At 38.5% G+C, this 19,106-nt stretch overlaps 2 protein-coding genes across 4 annotated transcripts in view; one reads left to right on the plus strand and one right to left on the minus strand.

The window, feature by feature from the left end:
- Positions 1-7,265, plus strand: part of PIK3R4 (phosphoinositide-3-kinase regulatory subunit 4) — a 73,582-nt gene extending 66,317 nt beyond the window's left edge. For 2 of the 3 annotated variants that reach the window (XM_032266987.1, XM_032266980.1), the window contains exons 17-21: positions 1,699-1,830; positions 5,041-5,141; positions 5,495-5,583; positions 5,836-5,944; positions 6,723-7,262. In XM_032266987.1, the coding sequence (XP_032122878.1) occupies positions 1,699-1,830; positions 5,041-5,141; positions 5,495-5,583; positions 5,836-5,944; positions 6,723-6,893 (602 nt within the window). In that variant the 3' untranslated portion in view covers positions 6,894-7,262. Of the gene's footprint in view, positions 1-1,698; positions 1,831-5,040; positions 5,142-5,494; positions 5,584-5,835; positions 5,945-6,722 lie in introns of all 3 variants that reach the window. The other variant, XM_032266971.1, reaches the window with a different exon arrangement.
- Positions 7,148-19,106, minus strand: part of LOC116542179 (collagen alpha-6(VI) chain) — a 110,497-nt gene continuing 98,538 nt past the window's right edge. Inside the window, exon 37 of the mRNA XM_032266957.1 lies at positions 7,148-10,982. Coding sequence (XP_032122848.1) covers positions 10,772-10,982 — 211 coding nt within the window. The 3' untranslated portion in view covers positions 7,148-10,771. The remainder of the gene's footprint in view (positions 10,983-19,106) is intronic.

The following is a 19,106-nucleotide window of genomic DNA, read 5'->3' on the forward strand; positions in this document are numbered from 1 at the left end:
TCCCCATAATCATGTTAAAATAACTTGCAATTTAATTTTTATTCATTAAAAAATAGGTTTGAAAGGATGAAAGTAGTATCCTAAGGTATAAAAGTTTCCACCTTATCCTTGTTCTTAAATGAGGCTCCTTATTTTATAATCATTAAGTGATCAGATTTGCTGGCATTCTCTTACTCTGCCAGTGAAACAGCAGACTTGATTTAAGGAAAATAGCATCTGAGATTGGGCAGACATGGTTTAAATTCCAGTAGCTTTAGGCAAGTTATTTAACTCCTCTGAATTCAGCTATCTTCATCTTCAAATGGGGATAATCCTTTCAAGGGCAGCGTTGAGGATTTAATGAGGTAAAAGGATCTCTCACAGTGCCTGGTGTTGGGAGAAGAGCTAAGCAATGGTTTCTTACTTTATTATTTGTCTTGTCTCCAGAGGCTAAAGATGAACCAAGTGATCTAGCTTGCTTAAACAGGATTTTAAAAAATGTATTGTTGCATGATATTCCATTTTATAGATAACAGTTTGTGTATCCCTCTATCCCTCCGTTGATGGATAGCTGAGTTGTTTCTAGTGTTTGGCATTTCAGAGTCAACCTGCTGTAAATATTTCCAAATAAGACTTTGGAAGGACATACATATTTCCATTTCGGGCATATTTATACCCAAGAATGGGATTGCTGCTTTTGTAAAGTGTATTTTTAAATTGACAATTATATATATTTGTGGGGTACAGTGTGATGTTTTGATATATGTATTAATTGTGGGATGATTAAATCAAACTAACTGACCTGTCACCTTACATACTTGCTGTGAAAACATTAAAATTTATTCTTTTGGCAACTTTGAAATATACTGTATTATAGTCACCATTCTGTGCAGATCACCAAAGCTTATTCCTCCTAACTGAAACTTTATACTGTTTGATCAACATCTCCCCTTTTCCCATCTGCCTCTTTCTTGAAGTTTCACATTTTTCCCCCACGGTGCTTTGAACATGTCCCTTGAGAAGCTGCCACATCTTATTCTTTTCTAGTTGGCATGCTTATTCAGAGGAATTATCTTCTGTGCTTGAATTTAGGTTTTCTAGATTTCCCTAACTTATATTTGTTACACTGTTAAGTGTGTGCCCTTTGCTTTATTACTTTTTATACAGTTTATATGGAATGCATTTTTTTTGCCTTTTGTGTGAATAAACTGCACAGGTACAAGAAGATGTACATACCTGTCTATACAGTGTTTAAGAGAGAAGGATAAATGGAAAAAAACTGAAATCTGATGATAGCTACAAAGCTGCTGCTAAAGTGATCATTGAATGCTAGTAAAACATCTTTGGGTATTTAAGGCAATGTGAACATTTTGACTTAACAAATTCATTTTATATCTTCTCAATAATAGCTTCTGTTTTTGTGGGTACCTTTGGCAGTTAATAACAATATCAGTTACTAATGACTTACTCATTTTTAATTTACATTCCTTAGTACTGTAGCAGCATTTTAATAAGCACCTTAAATCTCTGTTATTTAACAATCAAAGGGGTACTGTTTGAAACTGGTGAGACAGCTTCATGAGAACAAACCTTTTTTAAGTAACTAAGGCATTTTTCAAATAAATTCATACAAAGCTAATACTGTTTACCATTTGTATAAATGGAGCTTGATGTGCTTTGATCATTATATGTTAATTTTTTTGTGCTTTTATCTTTAAGGTACAAGCAGTGGTACCATGGCTTGTTGGGACATGAGGTTCCAGTTGCCAATTTCAAGTCACTATCATCCTTCCAGGGCTCGAATCAGGCGCCTCTCAATGCACCCTCTCTATCAGTCCTGGGTGATTGCAGGTAAGATGCAGGACTGGCTTTTATGTGTTGGGAGATTTTCTTGGAAAGTACATAATAACCTTCTGCCAGAACTCATGTTTTTAGTTTTTACATATGAACTGAATGCTTCTCTTCTGATTGTGGAGGTTCCCTACTACTGATACCTCACTGTCATCTAATATTTATTATGTTCAGAAATGATCTCATTGGCCACCATCATTACTCTCCATTCTTAACTGTCCACGACCATCTCCTATTCTTTTTCTCTCCTTTGTCCCCTATTTTTGTTAAAGCTGCAACCATCTTCCTAGAGAGCTAAGATTCATCCACCTCCGTTGCAATTTCTTGTTGCTCTGTTTGCTTTGTGTTGCTTGAAAGTTTCCCTTCCCTCCTTGGGCATTCAAATTTTCTTGTATGGCTCCTGGGTAAGACACATAGACAAGTCTTGAAACTGATTTTCCTCATCTTTAATATGTAGTTAAAAATATACTTACCTTGTAGAGTTATAAGGAATTGAGATAAAACATGCAAAGTATATACTCTAGCACACAATTAATGCTTGATAAATAATAACTCATTATTTTTTTTTGAGACGGAGTTTCACTCGTTACCCAGGCTGGAGTGCAATGGCGCGATCTCAGCTCACCGCAACCTCCACCTCCTGGGTTCAAGCAGTTCTCCTGCCTCAGCCTCCCGAGTAACTGGGACTACAGGCGTGTGCCACCATGCCCAGCTAATTTTTGTATTTTATTAGAGACAGGGTTTCACCATGCTGACTAGGATGGTCTCCATCTCTTGACCTCGTGATCCACCCGCCTCGGCCTCCCAAAGTGCTGGGATTACAGGTGTCAGCCACCGCGCCCAGCCAACTCTTATTATGTTTTCTCCTCAGCCCTCTTTCCTCTAGGCTCTTTATGATCCCTTCTTGTACACCTAGTCCATCTCATAGATTGCTGCTATAAAAGTCACCATGTTGTCAAGTTCTGTGGCCATTATTGTGAGCCCTTTGCTTACTTACCATTTGATCAGTTGATTTCCATTGTTTTCACATACTCTCCTTACCTGGGTTCAAGGACAATTCTCTTGTTTCTCGTACTTCTTGATCTGCTGATTCCTTCTCATCTTCCTGGCTTTAAATTGTGGCCTGCCACAGGACCCAGTCTTTGGTCTCAACCACTTCTACACTGGCTGTTTGTGATCTCATGCAATCTCACGCTTTAACTACTACCTTTATTCAGACTCTTATATATCTATTTAAAATCCCCTTTAAGATGTCTAATAGCCATTGAAAACTCAATGTCTAACTAAACTGATGCTTGATCTCCTCTCTACTGAGTCTCTCTACCACTGCCTCCTACCGCCCTTCCTATGGTATTCTCTCAGTAAGTGGCAACTAGGTGCTCAGAAGCCTGGAGTTGTCCTTGACTGTTCTTTTTCTCATCCTACTTCCAGTCCATTAGCCAGTCCTGTAAATTCTATTTTAAAGTATATCCAGAATTTGATCATTGTTTACTACCTCCATCACTATCTCCCTAGTCCAAACCACTCTTTCCCCTATTAATGCAGTATTCTCTTCACAGCCTGCTTCTGTCTGTACCTCTTAAGACCATTTTTTTTCCCTTCTGCTTAGTACCTTCTGTTGGCTTCTCGGTCCAAAAGACTTTATGGGACCTGCCTTCTTGCCACCTTTCTGACCTTTTTTTTTTTTTTTTTTTTTTGAGACGGAGTTTCACTCTTGTTACCCAGGCTGGAGTGCAATGGCGCGATCTCGGCTCACCGCAACCACCGCCTCCTGGGTTCAGGCAATTCTCCTGCCTCAGCCTCCTGAGTAGCTGGGATTACAGGCATGCGCCACCATGCCCAGTTAATTTTTTGTATTTTTAGTAGAGACAGGGTTTCACCATGTTGACCAGGATGGTCTCGATCTCTTGACCTCGTGATCCACCCGCCTCGGCCTCCCAAAGTGCTGGGATTACAGGCTTGAGCCACCGCGCCCGGCCCTTTCTGACCTTCTTTATCACTCAGCATTCTAACAGGAAACAGTACCACACTCAAGGTAGGGTAACTTAAGGAGAATTTATTTTCAAAGAAAATTGTTTACAAAGGTTTGGGTGTAGGGGTATCACAAAAGATAGTACAGTAATACAGGTTGGTAACAGCAGAGTAGCAGTAGAAGGTATGACGGGAGGAGAGTATGGTTTCTGAATTTGGAAAGAAGTTGAGTACAGAAGGCCACCTTGAAAGGAGTAGTGACTTTGAGGAGTAAAACCAGCCTGATGTGAATGACCTGACTTTCTTCCCTCCCTCCCTCCCTTTGATCTCCCGCTAGGGTTTCCCATAGGCATGTATTAGTTTCCCATTACACCATAACTTATTTAATAATTCTGGAGGCCAGAAGTCTGAAATGGGTTTTGTGGACCAAAATCAAGGTAGCAACAGAACTGTATTCCCTCTGGAAGTACTAGGGGAACATCTATTTTCTTGCCTTTTCCTGCTTCTAGAGCTAAATTCCTTGGCTAATGGCTCCTCTTTTCATCTTCAGAGCCAGCAACATAGCATCTTATTTCATTGTTATATTGCTTTCTGTTCTTCCTGCCAAATCTGCCTCCCTCATCTAAGAAGATTTGTGATTGCATGTGGGGGTGCCCCTTGGGTAATCCAGAATAATCTGTCTCAAGGTCCTTAACTTCATCACATTGGTAAAGTCACTTAGCTCTATAAGGTACCATTCACAGATTATAGAACTTGGGTATCTTGGGGCCATTATTTAGCTTACCACAGGCTGGTGAATCCAGCTACCTTGTTGATGTGGTTCATTCAGGTGAGATTTAGAGCAGCAAATGGAAAGTAACCAGCACTACTGCCCTTTCTCCTACTTAGCTCCCATTCTCAGGCTGCTCCTGCCACACTGCCTTGTTCTTTGAACTCAGCACACTCCTGCTTTGCATTTTTGTCTGTTGTCTTCACTAGAATGGAAGTTCCGTGAAACTGCGAATTTTTTTGCTTTGTTTGCCATCTTCAGTGTCTAGTACAGTGACTAGCCCATAGTGAAAGTATTTACTGTATTTACTGACTCAGTAAATAACAATAAGTGAATAAAGCTTGTTATATTGTCTCTCCCCCTGAGAGAAAGAGGTTTATCTTTCTCTCAGGACTGCAGTTTGTTTTGCTGCAATCTTCCCCAGCTCTTCTTTTTGTCTGAGTCATGGTTCTGGCCTTTGTCTCCCTTAGCTGTTCAGGGCAACAATGAAGTGTCCATGTGGGACATGGAGACTGGTGACAGAAGATTTACTCTCTGGGCCAGCAGCGCACCACCACTTTCTGAATTACAGGTTTGACTTCAGTTTTTACTGTAATGGATGATATTATTCCCCACATCCTATGCACTTTCAGGTGTTTAAATTTGGGTATTCAGTAACATCAAGTTTCATGTGGCCATTGCTACATGAGTGTTTCCTTGCCAGTGGTGTGCATCACTGGGTAAATAAGTTGCTAGCCCCATAAAGCTTGTGATGTTTAGGAAAAGCCCAGATTGAAGTAGATAGGGCATACATAACTGGTCTCTCACTTCAAGTAACCAAGTGCTTGTAAAGCTTCTGACAGTTAACTTGCCTGTAGAAATAACACCATCATTTATGGCATACACTGATGTCTTTTATTTGACTCCATATTTATTTCTTTTAAGCCTTCTCCTCATAGTGTTCATGGTATCTACTGTAGTCCTGCAGATGGAAATCCTATCCTGCTAACAGCTGGCTCAGATATGAAAATAAGGTACAATATCTCAACAAATACTTAAAAAGAATAAAATGTAGATGGATACTTTTACAAGGGGTTATTATAGATACTGATGGCACTGTAATGTTTAAAATCATCTTATAAGGACAGCTGTTAATTCTTTCTTTGTAACCAATAGTATGCTATTCTACAAAAACCTCTACAATGCATTGATGAAGATAAGCCAATGATTATCAGTTCCTCCCATTGTCCTGTAGAGATTGTCATCATTTATTTCCTCTTCCCTAGGTTTTGGGACTTGGCTTACCCAGAAAGGTCCTATGTTGTTGCAGGAAGTACTAGTTCCCCATCTGTGTCCTATTACAGGAAAATAATTGAAGGCACTGAAGTTGTCCAGGTACAACAGTCTTTTCATTTCTTTCAACTTTTGTAAGCATAAACATGGCTATCGTAAACAGAATTAAGATAAATGACTTGACACACCAGAGTAGTACTTTGAATTTATTTTTTCTTGAATTTTCTGTATTTAAAAAAATTAACTTTTATTAAGGTAAAATAAGTACATATAAGTAATAGCTCAAATGACCAGTAGGTACTTTATAACATCGTAAAGAAGCACTTTTATTATCCTCTTACAAATGAAAAAGGCACAGTGAAGTTAAGTAACTTGTTCAAGATCACACAGCTAGGAAACAGAAAGCTGGGATTCAAACCTGGCTGTTGGGACCATAAAGTTTGTATTCTTGACTCAGGCAAAAACTTCAAGTAAGAAAACATACCTTTGGTGCCTGGGCCAGAGTAGGTGCTCCATAAATGAAAGTGTGCTTCCTTCATGATGAATATTAAGCTTTAGAAGTACTAGAACATCTGCTAGTATTCTATGCCTTTTTTCTTTTGATGTTGGCAAAAGTTAATATGCACACAATATTGGCCTGAAATAAATTTTCCATATTTATAAGTGGCTACTCATGAACTACAACGACTAGGACCCTAGAATGTCATTTTGGGTCCTTTACTTGTTTTGCTCAGTGTATTTGTGAAAGCATGACTACTTTACAAAAGGTGTTAACTTAAATATAACACCAACATCTCAGAAGCACGACTATTGGCGAGAGGAAGAATGTGGTACAGACTTTAACTTCTGGCTTTCTCCCTGACTTTTAATCACCAAACAGGAAATTCAGAATAAGCAGAAAGTAGGACCAAGTGATGACACCCCTCGAAGGGGCCCAGAGTCCCTGCCCGTGGGACATCACGACATCATCACTGATGTTGCCACATTCCAGACAACGCAGGGCTTCATCGTAACTGCTTCTAGAGATGGGATTGTGAAGGTGTGGAAATAAAAACCTACTGATTTGTATAAATTGTAATAAAGTTATAAATATACTACTGTAACTCAAGAGAAAAGGCATTTCTAGAGAACAGATTCATTTCCTTAATTTTCAGAATTATGTCTCTATATTACTGTTTTATGACTAAATCGTATCCAAAATGGTTAAGATGTACTTGACTAGTTTACTTATGCATCTCCTTGCAAGAATCAGCCAGCCAATAATGTCTGGGATTTTTATTGTATATGTTACAGAGATGAGAAATGTAAAATATGAAAACGAATGTTTATTTTGTATTGAAAAAGATGGTTGAAAAGATGGTTTTAAGCTATTATAGTATAAACACATTTTTGCTATTAAAAATGCTATTCAAAGCAGTCAGTATTCATGCATCCTAAGAGTTTGTGCTTTCCGTGGTGCTTTTAAATGATACATTTTAGCAGCATTTGTTCTAAGGTGAAGAAATGGACTCTATATCACAAGGAATCAATGACAAAACTAGGTGTTAGGTCCAAATTTCTGGGCTCAAAATATTTTGCCATTTCTGCTCTGTCTTATATAGCTTGTGTGTTTTACAATTTGCCTTATTATTTAACACTGTAGAATTGATTTCCAACAGATTAGTTATACAAGTGTGCCTCCTCTTGGCCATTATTATGTTTTATGGGCTGTACCATAAATTCTGACACTGGGCCCAACAACCTGCTTTTATCCACTATAGACTTGAATGCATGAAAAAGAAAACTAAAGTTGTTAAAAATACACCAGACGTTTATATTTTTAAAAGGCCAAAATTGATCTTTTCCACTAATATAAACCCCTTTAAGGTTATGGATTACTATTTGCATACAGACTCTCTCCATATTTAATTCTCATCCACTTGTAGAAGGGTTTATTATATTCAAAATATTTTAGTTTAAAATTAGTTACATAAGTCTATAAAACCAAAAGATTGAAAAGATAATCTCAGCCAAAGGAAAAGCCTACTTGCTTAGAAATACTCTCTAGTTTTATAATTATATAATTAAGTTACAGTACATATGGTTTACAAAGTATACATCTAGTTTCATGATTCAGTACAATCATCCCTAGGTATCTCTGGGGTATTGGTTCCAGGACCTCCCAAGGATTCCAAAAGCCACAGATGCGCTAGTCTCATATAAAATGATGCTGTATTTGCATATAGTCTACACACATCTTCTGATATACTTAATTATTTCTAGGTCACTTGTGATACCTAATACAATGTAAATGCTATGTAAATAGTTGTTACACTGTATTGTTTGGAGAATGAAAAGAAGAAAGTCTGTACATGTTCAGTACAGACACAACCATCCTTTTTTTCTGAATATTTTTTATCCATGGTTGAATTTATGGATGTGAAACCCACAGCTACAGAGAGCCAACTGTACTTCGTTTTTAGACAGGTAAACAACAGAACTACAGAGTTATTTGTTTACTGACAAAAAATGCCCAGTCATTCAACAACCTCAAAGTTAGGAGTGATGGTCTAACTAGGCTTGATAGCTTAGTGGATTAGTAGAAATTGCAAATTTGGCATTGCCATGTTGCCTTGCCTTTGTTTCCCTTAAAGTTTGCTAAGACCATATTTACAGGATTTCTAGCTACTAAGTCAGATTTAGAGTCTGCAGGGGGTTGGGAAAATTTTTTTGATAATATAAACTGTAATGCTGAGATTGGACTTCAGCCTGGAGCCATTAGATAAGCTGTAAGACTGATAAATGTGGGAAATGCTGAGGAAAAAAAAGGGAGTGGGCTGACAGAGATAACCTTTTCTCCCCTTACCACCCATTCTTCTCTGTCCCCTTGCCCCACAAAAGAGCCCCAGTTTTGGGGGGAAAAAAAAAAGTTACTTGGTTAAATTCTAAGTATTACAATCTGATGCCGTGTTAAGTTGCATCTCTTTTTAACCTCTACTTAAAAAAAAAGTTTGACTCATAGCTCAGTGCAGAGATAATGGGAGGCAGTTCCTTTACAAAGAAGCATCCTGCTTATGTGATTCCTGCTTTAAATATAGGTTTATTAAATTTATATTCAACTTAATTTTTGCTGTTTCCACTTTTAGGAGAAAGAGGTAAATCAGGGAAAATAGTAATATTAGGGATTTTTAGAAAAGAACTTCCATTTGCAGCATGCCTTAGAGCTCTCACCTATTAGTAATTCAAAAGATGGCCCAAAATGCTAAAAATAATCTGTCACTAAGGGAATATTTGTTTGATGTTCTTTACTTGCCAGTGCAGAAAAACAGACAAATACATCTTTATAGTTTTTGCAACAATTAGCAAAGAGAGTTTGTACTTAACTCAAAAGTTAACCAGAGAAATCCCTTTCATTAAAATATGTCGTAAATATTGCTCATTAATTTCCTGTACTGGAAACATTTTTCCTGAACCCCTAAGCACCACTTAAGATAGATTAAACAAACCTGATGTGTTTTATTTTTCTCTATTACCTGAGTATGAATGTGACATTTAACTCTTTGAATTTCTTGCTCCTCTGAAGACATTAGGTACTGTCTTTGGATTTGCCTGAGTAAGGATGGCAGAAGTGGTTTTACAAAAAATACCGCAGATAAATTTTCTTTCCAAGTTTTATGAAAATAGGTATAGGAAAGAAAATCTGAATGTCCTTGGTGTCAGTATCCATCTGCTCCATGCATCCAAGCAGGGCTTCTTTCCATTCCCAAAGAGAGGGATATTCTGGACTAACAGGGTCATTGCTACCAACTGTGGAGCCAGCCCTTAGACTGATGTAAGGTCTGAACATTGTGTTAAAATTAAATAATGCTATAGTTATTGGGTGTTGTTGAAAATAGGCCTATTATAAAAATAAAAATTAAATGCAGATGAGGACACAACCATCAGAACATGCTGCCAGAGACCAGGTACTTCTAAAACCTTTCCTACTCTAACTTACTCTGATCTCTTTAGCATCTCTACAACTGCATATGAATTTGAAGATTAAAACAACAATTTTCTTATGTTTTTCCACACTCGGTGTGTATTTAAGGGTGTTTTTAAGAGCTCTGCCAGTCATGTTTTGGTGCTATTACTGACTAAACAGCTACCTGATAGGTAAAAGTAACTCAGAGCTTCATCTATGACAAGTTGTGTCTTGACTTTCCTTGTCTAAATATATGGATTAGTGAAAATTAATAAATGACTGTAAGAGGAAAGAGACTAGAAGTCCATCAAAATGGCTTCAAGCTCCTTCAAAATGGCAGTAAGCTTCACAATGAAGAGAAAATTTCTAGCTCAAAAGCAGTAGTTTATGTTCTGTAGGAATTAATGACTTTTTCAGTGAGTTTAGGAGGATTTAGAGCTGGAGAAAATTACCCTTTCTCATCAGTCCAAGCAAACTCCCACAGTGGTGTGTTTAAATGGAATAGTCATGGAAGGTCAAATTTTTAAAAAGATGATATATAAACCGCATCCATTTCTAGGGTAAATTTTGGAGTGGTTTAAAACATTTAAAAATAACTTTGGTTAAATAGATGAACATTAGACATTACTAAATTAGGAAAGGAGGATGAGTATGCAGAAAATGAACTGGACAGAGACAAAAGAATTAAACCCATGTAAACATACGCATACATCATAAAAATTTTACCTTCAAATTATGTCTCCATTAGACTTTTCAAAACACTTCTCTCATTCTTCTGTCTTCTAATGAAACAGTTCTTGGATATATCAGTCTTAGAGTGCTAGAATTGTCAGGAGTGGTCAAATAAATGAACAAGATAAATCAATACCAATGAATACAGGAGGTCAAGTCACCTGATAACCTACAAACTGTTGCTTGAGTTCTGGCAGCAGATTTAGTTACTATTTAAGTCCAGAGTCTTACCATGCTTCCTAAGGCTATGTTGTTCAAGCATTTCTTTTACCGTGTCGTTTAAGAGCAGTTTTTGTCACCCTTTTTCCATTCTTAAAAATATGGGAGGTGTTTCTGATAAAATTTTGAATAGCATCATCTCTGCCACTTCTTGTTACTCTTGAAAGATATTTTTTATCTTGAAAGAATTTTGCCTTCTGTAATATATCTTCTTTCAGGGTAGCTTTATGTGGTCCAGGAACAAAGCTATACAACAAAAGAGAACATCACAGAAGATAAATGCCATTTCAGCTTTAATAGACTACATATTAATCTGTCTTACTAAATTGTTACACCCATTTCCTTGTTGTAGCCTTCCTCCAGGGTAATTTTAAAATTACTAAACTGGGTACTTATTCTGGCTCATAAATCAGAAGCTGACAAATGAGACATCTCATCAAAGTATGCAAAAGTGTTATTTCAGCAGCAAAGTTTCTTCATGGAATGTGTACCATTCAGATCTACCTATGGCTGGTCCACTAGCTGAACTTTTATTCACCTGTAAACCTCTTTATGATCTGTTCCCCACTCTTCCACCCAACCAGAAAGAAGGTTCATGAGACCTTGTCTGTTAACTATAGTAATCCCAGGAACCTAAAAGTGCTTAACACATAGCAGTCACTCAGTAAGTATGTCTAATGAAAGCATGAATGTATGCCACTCCCTTCTTTCATCTCTTCCTTTCTTCCATAGGTCCATCTATCCATATGTTTACTACCTGCTTAATTGAAGGCACTGTGTTAGATACAATGGTAGGCATAGAAATAGAGCCTAGTCTGGCAGGCACGTAAAGAGCCTGGCTGGGAGTCATGAGTAACCCGACAGTAAAGGAGCTGGAGTCAGGCTCTGGAAGGGCTTTCAGGATGGGTTGAGAAATCAGGGAATCATAGAAGCCAAGTGCTAACCAGAACTTAGAACCTGTCCGAAAAACCTATGCTAAGAGTGTCCTAGAATCTGTACTGCCTGTATGGCAGCCGTGAGCCACACGTGGCTTTTGAGTACTTGAAATGCAGTGTGACTGAGGAACTGAAATTTAATTTTAATTAAATAACCACACATAGTGGGTAGCTCCTGTATTGGCCAGTACACAAAGGGGGCTGTTTCAGACAATCTTATTTTACAGGGATGTTGTGAAAAAAGCTTTGGATCCAAAAACATTCTTAAATTCTAGCCCCTAGCTGAGCAGCTTTGGGCAAATGACTTAAGTAGAGTGACCCTTGTTTCTTCAGGTGTAAAGTGGGAATGAAAAATAACTCCTGTTGTGAGCAACAACTAAAGTCCACTAGACTAGTTACCATGGTGCTCTGTTGGATACAGACGAGGAAATTGACATGCATAGAGGTAAAGTCAATGGCAGAGCTGGAACTATAACCCAGCTGTTCTGAGACCGAGTTCAATGTTACTGCCATTGAACTAGATTTTTATTCAGGACACTATGGAGAACTATGAATATATTTGGAGTAAGAAAGATGATAAATGTACTATCAGGAGCATCTGGAAATGGATATAGAACTACAGAATACAGATGGCTTGAGGCAGGCAGGACCGCTAATGTATGAGAGCCTGGCACACAGCAGGCTCTTCATAAATATTTGTAGGATGAATTTGCATGAAAGCTGGTGGTATAACAAGAGAGACTTCTCAATGCTGATAAACTTGAGCAATTAGCTGAATTACAGTCAAGGGAAGTGATATGATTTGGATGTCTGTCTCCTCCAAATCTCAGTTTGAAATTGACTTCCAGTGTTGGAGGTGGGCCTAGTGAGAGATGTTTGAGTCATGGGGTGGATCCCTCATGAATAGCTTGGTGCTGTCCTTGTGGTTATGAGTGAGTTCTCGCTCTTAGTTCATGTGAGAGCTGGTTGTTTAAAAGAGCCTGGAACCTCCTGTCCTCTCTCTTGCTCCCTTCTCTTGCCATGTGATGTGCCTGCTCTCCCTTCATCTTCCACCATGAGTAAAAGCTTCCTGAGGCCTCACTAGATTCTGCTGCCATGACTGTACAGTGTGCAGAACTGTGAGCCAAATAAACATCTTTTCTTTATAAATTACCCAGTCTCAGCTATTCCTTTATAGCAATGCATTGCAAACTAATACAGGAGGATCGAAGAGAACTTCAAAACGTTGAAATCAAAACAGTGGCAATATACATTAGTGTCCATTTCTTATTTTTATCAGCGGTAAAATCTGACCTCTGAAAAAAATCAGTATTTAGAAAATGAGTATAGTGAAAGAGATAGAACAAATTTAAAGTTATTTCACCTCTCTCACAGACACACATAAAAACATACTCTCTTTCTTTCACCTATAAAGAGAGATAAGTGGAAATAAACATTAAAACAACAAAGAAAACCATGCCATTCATGTCACATAGACTCCAAAGCCTCCATGCATTATATACTGTATGTCTGGGCTTCTGAAATTCAAATTCCAACATATATCTCAGTTCACTTCCATCAGTGCCATCAGAGATGTAATAAGTTGATCAACAAACACATCTACCAACAGCAGCAGCCATGGCTAAATTTTACTGCAAATAGAATTTTCTCACACATCCCTTCATTTTTGCTCTTCCCATTATGTATATATGTGTACATATGTACACACACACACACACACACACACACACACACACATTTTTGAGACAGGGTCTCACTGTCACCCAGGCTGGAGTGGAGTGTTGCTGTCATAGCTAACTGCAGTCCTGATCTCCTGATCTTCCTGCCTCAGCCTCCCGAATAGCTGGGACTACAGATGTGTTCCTCCACACCTAATTGTTTTATTTTTGGAGAGCTGGGGTCTCATTATGTTGCCCAGGCTGGTCTTGAACTCCTGAGCTCAAGCAGTCTTCTTGCCTTGACCTCCCAAAGTGCTGGGATTACAGGGGTGAGCCCCCTATCCCTCCTTCATAACATTTCCTTATTTTCTTCCAGACTGAGCATTGTACACTCAAATTCCCCAAAGTGATAACTGTATGCATAGAGCATGACTCCACTGATCATGGGAAGGGCATTCTTTTGAATCTGAAGCACGCTGTTTTCATGGTCTTATCTTTACTGGTCTCTTCCCCATGCCCTTCACACCTCCCCTCTTTTCCACCGGGTCCTTTGTTTTCTCTTATGGCAGGTTTAGTTACTGTCATCTTCCTCCCCATCTTTGTTAAGAAAAAAATTGTTAAATTAGTAAGTGCTTGCATAGCAGGATATTGCTATCTTTTTTCCCTTCTCAAATATTTTTATTCTCAAAAAGTTGAATATTAATACCATATATTTGAATTTCCATTTTTCACTGTGTTATATATAGGAGTCTGTACTTGAAATCCTTTTTTTGAGACAGGGTCTTGCTCTGTTGCCCAGGCTGGAGTGTAGTGGTGTAATATCAGCTCACTGCAACCTCCAACCTCCACCTCCCGGGTTCAAGCTATTCTCCTGCCTCAGCCTCCCGAGTAGCTGGGATTACAGGTAAAGCCCACCACCACACCTAATTTTTTGTTTTTTTAGTAGAGACGAGGTTTCACCACGTTGGCTAAGCTGGTCTCGAACTCCTGACCTCGAGATCTGCCTGCCTCAGCCTCCCAAAGTGCTAGGATTACAGGCGTGAGCAACCATGCCCAGCAATAATCATTTAATAAGAATCATTTGATTACTCAGTTTGGGAATTATAAGATTTTGTTTCTCTTTATCCTACTCTGTATTGTTCAAATAATTCTTTACTATGTAACTCCCACAGTAGGTTGTCAAGACAAAGAAGAATGAAATCATCTATTTTGCAACTTGTGTTCAACTCCAGTAAAGTTTGTGGAAAGACAGATGTGACAAATTCTAGATAAGGTGAGGTGGGACTAATTGTAGTTCTCTACCATCAGATTCCTCCATCTATGCAGGTATTCAAGAGTCAGCCATGCTGCATTTACCAGTTGACTTGATGCACTGGAGTAGAAAATGCAGGCAAGATTATTATTTCTAGAATTCTTTTACATTTTGTGTGTCTCGAAAACTACTTTGGAAAGCAGAATTATAACAGATGTATTATTCATATGACATTAGTGATTGTGTCCATTTTTACAATTCAGTTGTTCTGGCTCTGGCCCATCAGTGCTTTAAAGTCTGGCACAGGTTCTTCGTTGGCTGGATGAAGCAATAAACAGGTGGTTTTCTGCCTTTATTGTTTCTGAGGAGATCTAAGTGCTTATACAAAGAGGCTGCTCTGCTCTTGCACCCTCATGGGCCATCTGTCTCCTTGGTAGCTTGTGGTTTGATTCAGCTCCTTCCTTTTCTATCTGATAAGCACCAGCTTCTACATGTATTTCTCGTAATCTCACAGCAGAATGGCCTAATTCCTATGCAAGTCATTCTGAGGAATTGATAGTCGTCTTTATGCCCAGACCTCTTGCCTAGCAGGTATTCTCATCTCCATCAATCCTGTGTGTTCAATTCTGCCTCACTTCTCTTGAATGGCTCAGACAGGGAGTTTCAGAAGCAGCTGTGTGGCTCATAACTTTTGATTAGAGTCCTTGGTCACTTAGAGGCAGCCTGGGGAATTCACAGACAGTGGTATGGATTTCCCATCTCAATTCCCTGATGCCCCAGCCATTTGCTGACATTTCACATGCATAGGAGAAGCTGAGCACTCGGTTTATCTGGGGCAGTGTGGCAAAAGAGGAAGAAACTTCTTGTCCAAAAGCACTGGAGTGCCCCTCCTCCCACTTATATTTCTCTGCAAACAGAAAGCTATCAAATATGCCTTTTAATTGCGTAGGTTGGCTCCCACGTGTGTCCTTGTAGCAGTGATGGCTGGCTACATACGTGGAGAGCCAAAGGCAAAATGCAATAAAAGCAGGGAACAAAGCTTTCTTCCTTATGCAGTCTCTCCATCTACTATGAAGGTTTCTATTTGCCATTCAATCTGCTTCCCCCATCCCCTTTACTTGGTGTGTGGCCAGCTGTTGAGTTTCTCCTCCCAACAGCCAGAAGTTGAGCCAGGCATATCCCCTTCCCTTGGCTGGCCATCCCAACCTACAGCAGAGGGGTGATCCTCTGGAGCAGGGATGCCCAGTCTTTTGGCTTCCCTGGGTGACTGGAAGAATTGCCTTGAGCCACATATAAAATACACAAACACTAACAACAGCTGATGAGCTTTAAAAAATAAAAATAAAAAAATAAATCTCATGTTTTAAGAAAATTTACAAATTTGTATTGGGCCACATTCAAAGCTGTCCTGAGCCTCATGGAGCCTGTGGTTCACAGATTGGACAAGCTTGCTCTAGGAGCGTTGTAGCCTCTTGGCTGGGACGTACTGGGTGCCTAGATGTAGGTAGGCAAAAGGCAAATGCACTGTGGCACTGCCAGCCTGGGGTGGACGGCTGCTATCTTCCCTGTGCCAAGACTGTGGGAGCGTAACTGCCCCTAAGCCTCTCAGTCTAGGGGAGGATGTGGTGGGGTAACCCCAGGGAGCAGGAAGGTACACAGTGGTCTGTGAGAACCAGTCCTGGGGAAGTGGAGGGAGGTGTACTGGCAGGTGAACAAGGCTTCAGGCCCTGACTCCCCATCACCAACTCCCCAACATGTTATTATCCCATTGGACTTCACTGTAAAACTCAAATTCAAAAATAACATTAATAGTGACTGCAGAACACTAAACTCCATGTGCTGTGCACTGCTGAGCACCCAGGCCCTGTGCAAGCTAACCAGCTTGTAGCACTTAGCCTGACTTGGTGAAAACACCACTTTAACACCAGCTTTAATGAACCCTCCATGCCAAAGAGGCTGTCCTAGGCAACAGTCACATGCTCGGCATCCCATCTAAGTCCCTTTTCCAAGCTGCCAGATACCTGCAGCAGGGGGAGCCCTGCTCTTCTTGGACTTCACGGCCTTGTTTTAGGCTTGACTTCAGGAGTTATTTGCTGCTGGACAGTTCCCCTGGACAAGGTAAGTAAGAGATTCCGGTGGAGGCTTCTCAGAGGTGACAGAGCTGGGGCTTCTTCATTAGGAGTGTCTCCTTGGCCTTGATCACCACACATCACACAATAAAAGTAGGCACACTGCTAAAGTTATCTGCTTAAGTGTGGGTCCCAGGTGCTGGTGCACGTATGATTGTGGTTGGTGCCTGGGTAATGCATATGTGTGTTTGTACAGAATAATTTACCAGAGAAATAAAGACACTTCTATTTGATTTCACTTATTTCTAATTTTTAAAAAGTAATATTCATATGTGCTAAAGATAAAATACATATGCGCATTCTTAAGTTTTGAAAGAACTGACTTTTGCCTTTGTTGATATTCTCTTTTATAGCTTAATGTTTAAAAAAATTAAGTTCTCTTTACATGTCTTTCTTTGGACAAAGTCTTTTTTTTTTTTTTTTTTTTTTTTTTTTTTTTTTTTTTTTTTTAATATATAACACCTTCAGGTCAATGCTTAGCTCATGAGCTTTTTGAATTAAAAAAAACTTTCCTCACATGAGAATTAAGATGATAAAATTTCCTAAATCTTGACTTTTGGTGCATCCTACAAGTTTTGACATATAGCATTTTGATTGTTATACAATTCTAAGTATTTTTAAGTTTTCACTATCATTTTTTGTCCCATCATTTAGAAAGGTGACTTTAAAATGTTTAAGTTTTTAAAATATTGTAATTAGTTTCAAATTTAATTGCATTGTGGTCAGGCATTGTATGCCTGCCTGGGTGACAGAGTGAGAGTCTGTTTCACAAAAAAAGATAACAAAAAATTTGTTTTAAGTAAATACAAATTATATTATTTACTATTGCCTCTTGCATCTCATTCCCTCCTTCTGTGGACATTTTTTATTTTTCTTGAAGACATGCTTTTGAAGTTTCTTCAGTAAAGACTTTTTTTGTAGTAAACTATTGTTTTGTAAAATCTAAATTCTCATAAGATAATTTTTCTAAGTTGACAAAATTTTCTTCCACTAGTTCATTCAATAGTTTTGTGTTTTCACTGTTATAAATGATAAATCACCTACCGGCCTAACTGTAATTTATTTGTAGATGATCTGGCCTTTTTGGCTGTTTTTAAGTTTTGTCTTGGTGTCCTGTATTTACCCATACTGTGTCCAACTGCTGCTTTCTATTTATCTTGCCTGTTATATCTTTTTTCTTCATCTGTGAATTCATGTCATTTGTAAGTTCTAGAAAATGATCATCTCTTTATGTCTTTGAATATTGACTCTCATTATTTCTATCTTATCTTTCCAGAATTCCAATTAGATGCAGGTTAGATCTTTCCATTTCATTTTGTCTCTAAAACTCTTGATCATCTCTGCGTTCTATTTCAGCATTTTTTATAGTTCATTATCCTTCAGACACATTTAGTACTCTGTTTACTCTTTCACTAAGTTTTACAAGTTTTGTTTTAAATTGTGAAATTCAAAGAAAATTAAAATGAGCAGAACCATAAATACCTGTGTATCGTTCACCTATATTCTCTAACTGTTACTATCTTGCTACTCTATGTGTATGTGTATATAATGCACAGGTATATTCACACACACATACCCTATCCTACTTCCCTTTAGGAAAACCATCAGAAGGCAGGCTGCAGCCCACATCATACATGTTACTCTTAAGTATGTCAGCATACCTATCTCAAGAACAAAGACATTCTCCTATAAAAACATGATACTATTATCACATACAAGGATATTCACATAATATCATCCAACGTTGTTCATACTCAAATTTTCCCGATTGTTCCCCAAATGTCATTTCTATTAGTTTTTTTCCAATCTTAGATTGAATTAAGATTCACAGAATTACATTTGACCATTTTGTCTCATTAGTGTCTCCCATTCTAGAACAGTGCCCCATGTCCCTCTCTTCTTCATGATTATGAAACCTATAAACAGTGTAGGCAAGGTGTTCTGAAAAACATTCTAGATTCTGGAATCATCCAATGGTTTACGCATTATTAGGCTTGGATCGAACATCCTATCTGAGGTCCAGCAAGATGTTCATGTAGGTAATGTTGTGTACCTCCCACTGCTTCCCTTTGGGAGGCACGTAACACCAGATCTCCCCATGTAAAGGCACATTTTCCTGTTTGTAATTAGTAACTAGCATGCGAGTAGTTCTGTGAGACTGTTTAAACAGCCTGTTCTTCAACAACCTCATGTTCCTCAACAACACATTGTTTCGGCACCCTATAATAATCAGTTATTATATTTGTTATTAACATTGTTTTTACATTGTTAACCACAAACTGGTGATTTTCTAATTCTTCCATTCCTTATACATTTATTAGCTAGCATTGTTGTATAAAAAACCACCTTTTCTCTCTTCCTTTATTTTTGGGGGTATCTATATAGACTTGTGGCTT

The sequence above is a fragment of the Sapajus apella genome, unplaced genomic scaffold (assembly GCF_009761245.1).
Source record: "Sapajus apella isolate SASKATOON/1434 unplaced genomic scaffold, GSC_monkey_1.0 scaffold4, whole genome shotgun sequence".
In the NCBI taxonomy this organism is placed as follows: Eukaryota; Metazoa; Chordata; class Mammalia; order Primates; family Cebidae; genus Sapajus; species Sapajus apella.